Source organism: Merops nubicus, unplaced genomic scaffold (assembly GCF_000691845.1).
Source record: "Merops nubicus isolate BGI_N331 unplaced genomic scaffold, ASM69184v1 scaffold5913, whole genome shotgun sequence".
Classification (NCBI taxonomy): domain Eukaryota; kingdom Metazoa; phylum Chordata; class Aves; order Coraciiformes; family Meropidae; genus Merops; species Merops nubicus.
The window spans coordinates 8,792-14,926 of record NW_008598131.1 but is presented as its reverse complement, the minus strand read 5'-3'; the positions used below and the strand labels follow the sequence as shown (position 1 = coordinate 14,926).

General features: G+C 52.4%; 1 protein-coding gene across 1 annotated transcript; it reads left to right on the top strand.

The window, feature by feature from the left end:
- The first annotated feature begins 1,253 nt into the window (after positions 1–1,253).
- On the top strand, positions 1,254–3,768 carry DYNLL2 (dynein, light chain, LC8-type 2). Its single transcript, XM_008936932.1, has 2 exons — positions 1,254–1,406; positions 3,021–3,768. The coding sequence occupies exons 1-2, from the start codon at positions 1,254–1,256 to the stop codon at positions 3,156–3,158; spliced, it is 291 nt and encodes a 96-aa protein (XP_008935180.1). The 3' UTR covers positions 3,159–3,768.
- Positions 3,769–6,135: the final 2,367 nt, after the last annotated feature.

Genomic DNA, 6,135 nt, shown 5'->3' with positions numbered 1-6,135 from the left:
ACTGGATTCTCTTTTCTCTCTGGATAGCAGGCTCCTTTAATTGCTGTAACAAAGCTACTCCTTCAGTTTTCTGGGGCTGTTCCAGGAAGGGATCATTGCAGCAGATTTTCTTCACTCCCTGCTAGAGCTAAAAATGTTAGTTCACTATTTGACAACATGGTTGGTAGTATCACTCCAGACATACAGCAGGATTTGGGAAACTTAATGGTGCTCTGGAGGCTTAACTGGAGCCACTCCTTGCTGTTCAGAAGCTTATTCCTGTGAAGCTTTCCCATGCTGTGGTAAGCCCTGCTGCTGAGGTGAGCAGCTGTGGTCCTCCCCAGTGCAGACCTCCTGATGGGGCCTTGAGGGTTCTGGTACCCTGAGGGTGATGGGGCTCCTTCTACAGGACACAGATCCTGGCCTTGGCTTGAAGAAAGGCTGCAGGGCCTGGATTGCCAGATCCCTGCTTTCTGGGAACTTCCAAAGCTGAGTGGCTGCTGGGGAGGGCTGGGACAGATGTGTGTAAATGGCTGCAGTGCCTGGGGTGGAGCCCCTGAACCAGCTTGGCCTGGGGGGCTGCATGCCCAGCTCCACTGTACCAGTTTATTACCTTTCCAGGTTATTGGAGGTCCTGGGCAGCACCAGCACACTGGTTTCTAGCATCCTCATTGTGGTTTGCAGGTGGAGGAAGGGTGGGCAGGCTGCTTGGGGGGCCCTAGCTCTGGAGGGCTCACTTGCCTCTGCTCTGAGGCTGCAGCAGTGCCCTGCCTGGCTCCTGGACCAGCCTGTCCTGTGCCACAGCCAGGGCTGGGGGTCAGTGCTGGGCACTGGGGAGGTGGGCTGGGGCTGGAACCATTTCCAGGCTCAGCAGCTGGAGCTGTGGCTCCTGGTGTGGGGTGGGCTGAGATGCTGCTGCTGTTGCTGTGCTCCCCGAGCCCTGCTGCAGACGGGCAGGCTGGGAGCTGCCTCTGCAGGGCTCTGAGCACTGCTCCACACCACTGGTGCCCCTCAAAGGGCAAGCTGGGCTGGTGCCTGGGTGGGCTGTGGCTCTGCAGATCCCATCTCCTCCCACACAGTGTTTAATGCCGGGGTGGTGTTGGACCATCTCTGATCTGACCTCCAGGCAGTGCCAGTGCTCCAGCTCTCAGGGGCACCTTAGCCTGGGCCACAATGGGGCTGTAGCAGCAGCTTGTGAGGCAGCCTGCCACAGAGAGGCCAGCTGCTGATGCAGGGGAAGGTTCTCCTCTGTGGGAAGGGACTAAAGGAGTGCCATGTTCTGCCTTAGGTTCAGGATGTCTGACAGAAAGGCTGTGATCAAGAATGCGGACATGTCCGAGGACATGCAGCAGGACGCTGTGGACTGTGCCACACAGGCCATGGAGAAGTACAACATAGAAAAGGACATTGCAGCCTATATAAAGAAGGTAACTATGGGATGAGGGGGTGCTCTGGCTGAGGCTTCCTGAGGCTCGTGAGCCTGAGTGTCTTGAGGCTTCATTCTTGTGTGTTTGGAGGGAGAAGGTGCTTTCTGCTTGGTGTGTATTGCTGTTCCCAAGAGGATGGAATGACTTCTGCAAGGTCAGAGGAGGGCTGTTGGCAGAGCAGGGCCTGGTCTGTGGCTCTGGCCAGCTGAGCCAGACTCTCACACTGTGAGAATGCTTTTCCTCTGGATTTGCCAGCCTGAAGAGCTGGCTGCAGCCTCAGGTCAGGGCTTGCTGCACAGCTGCTGCTCCTGGGCTTGCAGTGCTCTTGCAGGGTGGGATCCCTCCTGCATGTGGGGCTCTGTCTGCTCTGGGGTGGGTGGTGTGGGGGAGTTTGAGGCCATGTGCTGCCTGTGCTGTAAAAGGTGCCACTTGAAAAACAGCTGAGACAGCTGCCCAGGCTTGGGAGGAGATCTCTCCCCATTTGCAGGATTCCATTAGCTGAGGTCAGCATCTGGGGAGGTGCTGGTTCCCTCTGGAGCACCTTCAGTGGTCAGGCAAAGTGGGTTTGGAGGGGTGACTTCACAGGCAGTGCAGTCCTGGCACCTGGGCTGGCTTCTGGGCCTTGCTTGTCATCTAAACTTAAATAAAGGATTCAAAGGTGTCTCCTGACCTCTCAAATCACTTTGAGGCAAGACTTAAAGGGCTTGAGGCAACACAGCCTGTAAAGTGATCAAGTGGCAACAGAAGGCATCCAGAAAGAACTTGTCCTTTATTCCTGAGAGTGTGTTGGGAGGAGGGGAACAATTTATGCATGTTCATGCCCTGGCAAGACAAAAAACCTTTTTCTTACTTCAAAGTTTACCTGCAAAGAGCTCAAACTGTCTTGTTGCTGCTGTGTGAGGACTCACACTTGCTTTAATCTTGAGTGTTCAGTCTGTTCTTCAGGCTCTCTCAGGGGAGGGAAAGGTGCTTTAGGGAGTTGTGTATTAATTAGAGGGAGGACAATGGTCTTTAACCCTGTCCTACCTGTGAAGTAGGAGCCAGACTATGGAGCCAGAACTGAGCAGCCCAACTTCTTATCCCTCCCTGTGCTGTCTGGCCTGTGAATTTGCCTGCACACTTTCAGTGCAGGTTTTCTCCCCTCCATGTGCAGGAGAGTCCCAAACAGCAGAAGCCAGACTTCTTTCCTTTTTCTAGGTGACCTTTTAAGCTCAAATGCCTTGCTGGAGCAAACATGCCAAGAGTCTTTCTTTTATTGTGAGTGGGTTTGGAATGGGAGAGGAGAAATGCTGCCCTGAGAAGCCTACACACAGGGCTCGGGTGGCGCCCTGCCGAGGAGGGCTCTTGGGTCTGGTCTCTTTGCCTGAGCCTGATGGGTGCTCCAAGTCTCAGGAGATGATTTGCTTGTGTAGGATCCTTCAAACAATCCAGCACAGAGGTTTGTGTCAGGCACCACCTTGCTCAACACAATAGTGTCTTGCAGTGGGGAATCTAAAGATGCTGCAGGTGGGAGGAGAGGCAACAGCGTGTGAACAGAACCAGCTAAGAATTTGTGCTTAGAGCTATTTTCCTGTGGGCTTTCTTGGCCTTAACGCCTCTCTTCTCTTTCTTCAGGAATTTGACAAGAAATACAACCCAACTTGGCACTGCATTGTTGGCAGAAACTTTGGCAGCTATGTAACACACGAGACAAAGCACTTCATCTATTTTTACTTGGGTCAGGTTGCAATTCTTCTCTTCAAGTCTGGGTAGGAAGTAGGAGCAAGTGAAATTCGGACTGTAATGCACTGATGGCTGAAGCCACGACTCCCTTTAACATGGCTGTGCCGCTGCATGGACTGTATACTATATTTAATGTGTATATGTTGCAGTAAAAATCTACTTCTGTTTAGTTGCCTGGGAAGAAGGCGGCGGTTTCTTTTTTTGTTACTGCTTTTTTTTGGTTGTATTGCACTAGGAAACCTGTAAAATGCTTAAAACAATGGCCTTTACGTGGGAAGAAATAAACCTATTCCACAACAGCTCCCTCAGTGGTAACTCCTTCTTTGGGCAGGCCAAAAGACCCCGACTTCTCTCTGGGTTTCCTTAGACTGTTACTCCTGTAGTGAGGAGCGAAGCCGGCGAGAGCCGCGGTGCCCACCCTGCGGACTGCAGAGAGCTGGCTCTCCAGTAGCCTCAGCACAGGTACCTGGCCCTTCCCTGAAAGCTGGTGGGGTGGCTCTTGGTCCCGTGGCTTTCACACACACCAGTTGAACTCCACCTCGGACTGTGATAAACAGACTTGCAGCTGGCACCCCTCGGTGTTCTCCTGGAGTGCCCAGCGCTGTGTCTTTGGCTCTGCTGAAACACTGACCTAGACTTGTAAGCGACTCAGCCTGGTCTAGAAGACTTCAACAAACATCCCCCTGAGTTTCTGCTTGCTGCAGAAAGCAGCATCCTGTGGCTGAAGTCTTTAGACCTTGGTGCTGAGATCTAAAGCCACATGGCCCGTCCCCGAAATGGAGTAGGATATCCAATTGGTGACTGCTGACAACAGCTCTATTTGGCATGTTCTTAGCCAGTTGTCTCAACACTGCCTTAACTTGATGCTCTCCTTAAAGCAAGCTAGTCATGTGGAAGACTTGTAAGTGGCCACTGTCTTTATTTTTTTTTTATTTTCTGTAGCTGATAAGCTATTTCTGGAGGCCTGTCCTCCATGTTCTGATATCTGCTTTTGTTCTTAAAGCACAGTACCAAGAAGTTAAATTTACATGTGATGTTTGTGTGAAGGAAACTCATGTGACATCTGCTTCAAAGGCAGACAAATGTCTTGGTCTCCAATAGGTTCAGCAGTGATGTTGTCTTAGTATGTACTGACTCTTGGATTATGCTGCAGGAAGTTCTTTTTATCTGGGTGTGGAGAAATGATGTGGGATAGCAAGTCAACATCTGGTGCTTGTCGTCAGCTCTATTTATTGGTTTGCCAACTAATGCCTGGAGTTTCTCTGGGCTGGTGAGTCTGAGGTGAATTTGGTGTTGGGAATAAGTCACTGCTGGGGGAGAGAGGGCAGAAAGGGAGCTCTTTGTTGTGAAATGACCTGATGACCCAGGTTGACTACTTCCTGAAGTAAAAGTCCTTCTTGTCTCTGTGCAAAATCCAAAGTATGCCTAATTTTGTAATATTGATAGAACAATGTTGTAACTAGAAAGAATGTAGCTGTCATAACTTCATGTTGATGGAAATGTCTGCACTGGGGTAATGTGCCTTGGAGAGGCTGGGGCACTCTTGTGGTCTTGTCTGTTCAGAACTCCACTCTGGGGCTGAAAGGAGAATGTGTTGGGTTTGTTTTTTTTTTTTTCCAAGCATGAGTCTAATGTGAACCTGTTCACAGTCTCTCGTGGAGAAAGATCTGTTCCCTTCATAACTGCAATGGCTCAAATACCATTTATTTTTTTCAGACATTAAAGGTGAATTGACACATTTAAACAGGCTCTAGTTTATTCTTTACCAGCTGTTCCAAGCAAAAACTGCCCTTGCCCAGAGAATAAGTGATGAGTTCTCTGCCCTGGAAGGTGCTGATGGCCTGAAGGAGGCAGGTCTGCAGAGGGAGGTGACCTGAGGAGCATCTGTGGCCCATCCGTGCTGCTGCTGACCTTCAGTGTGGCTCAGAGGCTGTGCCAGGAGAGCCCCAGGGGGGTGAGTTCTGTGGCAGCCCTGGTGGGATGGTTCTGTGCCAGGTAACCCAGTTGTGGAGGTGCTGGGGCTCACCTCAGGATGTGAGACAGGGCTGGTGTAGCAGCTGGGCTCCTGGACCTGCCCAAAGGGATCTCCCTGCTTTGCAGGAAAGGTTTCTCCTTCAGAACTCCTCCCTGTGCTTGGTGGGAGGGTGAGACCCAAAACTCCTGCCAGTCAATGCATGTTTCACACCTCTCGTGCAGCAGGGGCTGGGTGCTTGCCCTTGAACAACCCCCTCAGCTTGCTGGTGTGCTCCTGGAGCAAACAAAATTTGGGGTTGTGGCCTCCCTGGTACTTTTAGAAAAGCTGTGGGCACTTACCAGCCACCACAGTGCAGGAGCTGTGCTGAGGGGTGGTAACACCAGCAGGAGGAGTGGAGAAGTGGAGCTGCAGACAAACATGAGTCGTCTCAGCAGCTCTACCATGAGCTGGACCCAAGCAGCAGCAGCACAGCTGCTGTGACCTGTGCTGGGCAGTGCTGAAAAGCAGAGGTGGTTTCTGCTTTGTGGGGGGAGCTGGGGGCTGTGCTCCTCCCTAGCCCCAGCCAGCCCTTCAGCTGGAAGCATAGCAGCAGGACTTAAGCTCCAGCTGTGGTCTGGGGTAGTGCTGCAGCTTCAAAGATATGTTTGCAGCCTCGTGGGCCTGGGGTGGTGAAGGGCCCTCGGTGCACCTTGGACAAAGGGGGTGGCAGAGAAACCAGCTGCTGGGCCAAGCCTGAGGTGGAAACCTGTTCCAGCTGGGCAAGCAGCCCTTCCAGCCCTCAGTCCCAGGGTTGTGGTGCTGGTGTGGGTCAGTCCCTGGTGGGATGTGTCCCTACAGCAGGAGTCTTGCTGCAGGCTAAGGAGAAGAAGCTCCAGCTCACACCTCTAGGCAGTGACACCGAGCCCTGCTCACCTCCCCATAACCCCTGCCATGGACACCAGTGCTGTGTCCTCAGTCTGCCCCTCACCATCTCCTGAGGCTCTGGAAGACACAAGCTGCCTGAAGTCGAGCAGCATTTCCCTCCACAGGGCT

Coding starts and splice junctions, on each gene's coding strand:
- DYNLL2 (XM_008936932.1), top strand. CDS start 1,254: ATGTTCTGCCTTAGGTTCAGGATGTCTGACAGAAAGGCTGTGATCAAG. Junction 1,407..3,020: donor TTGCAGCCTATATAAAGAAG/GTAACTATGGGA, acceptor CTCTTTCTTCAG/GAATTTGACAAGAAATACAA.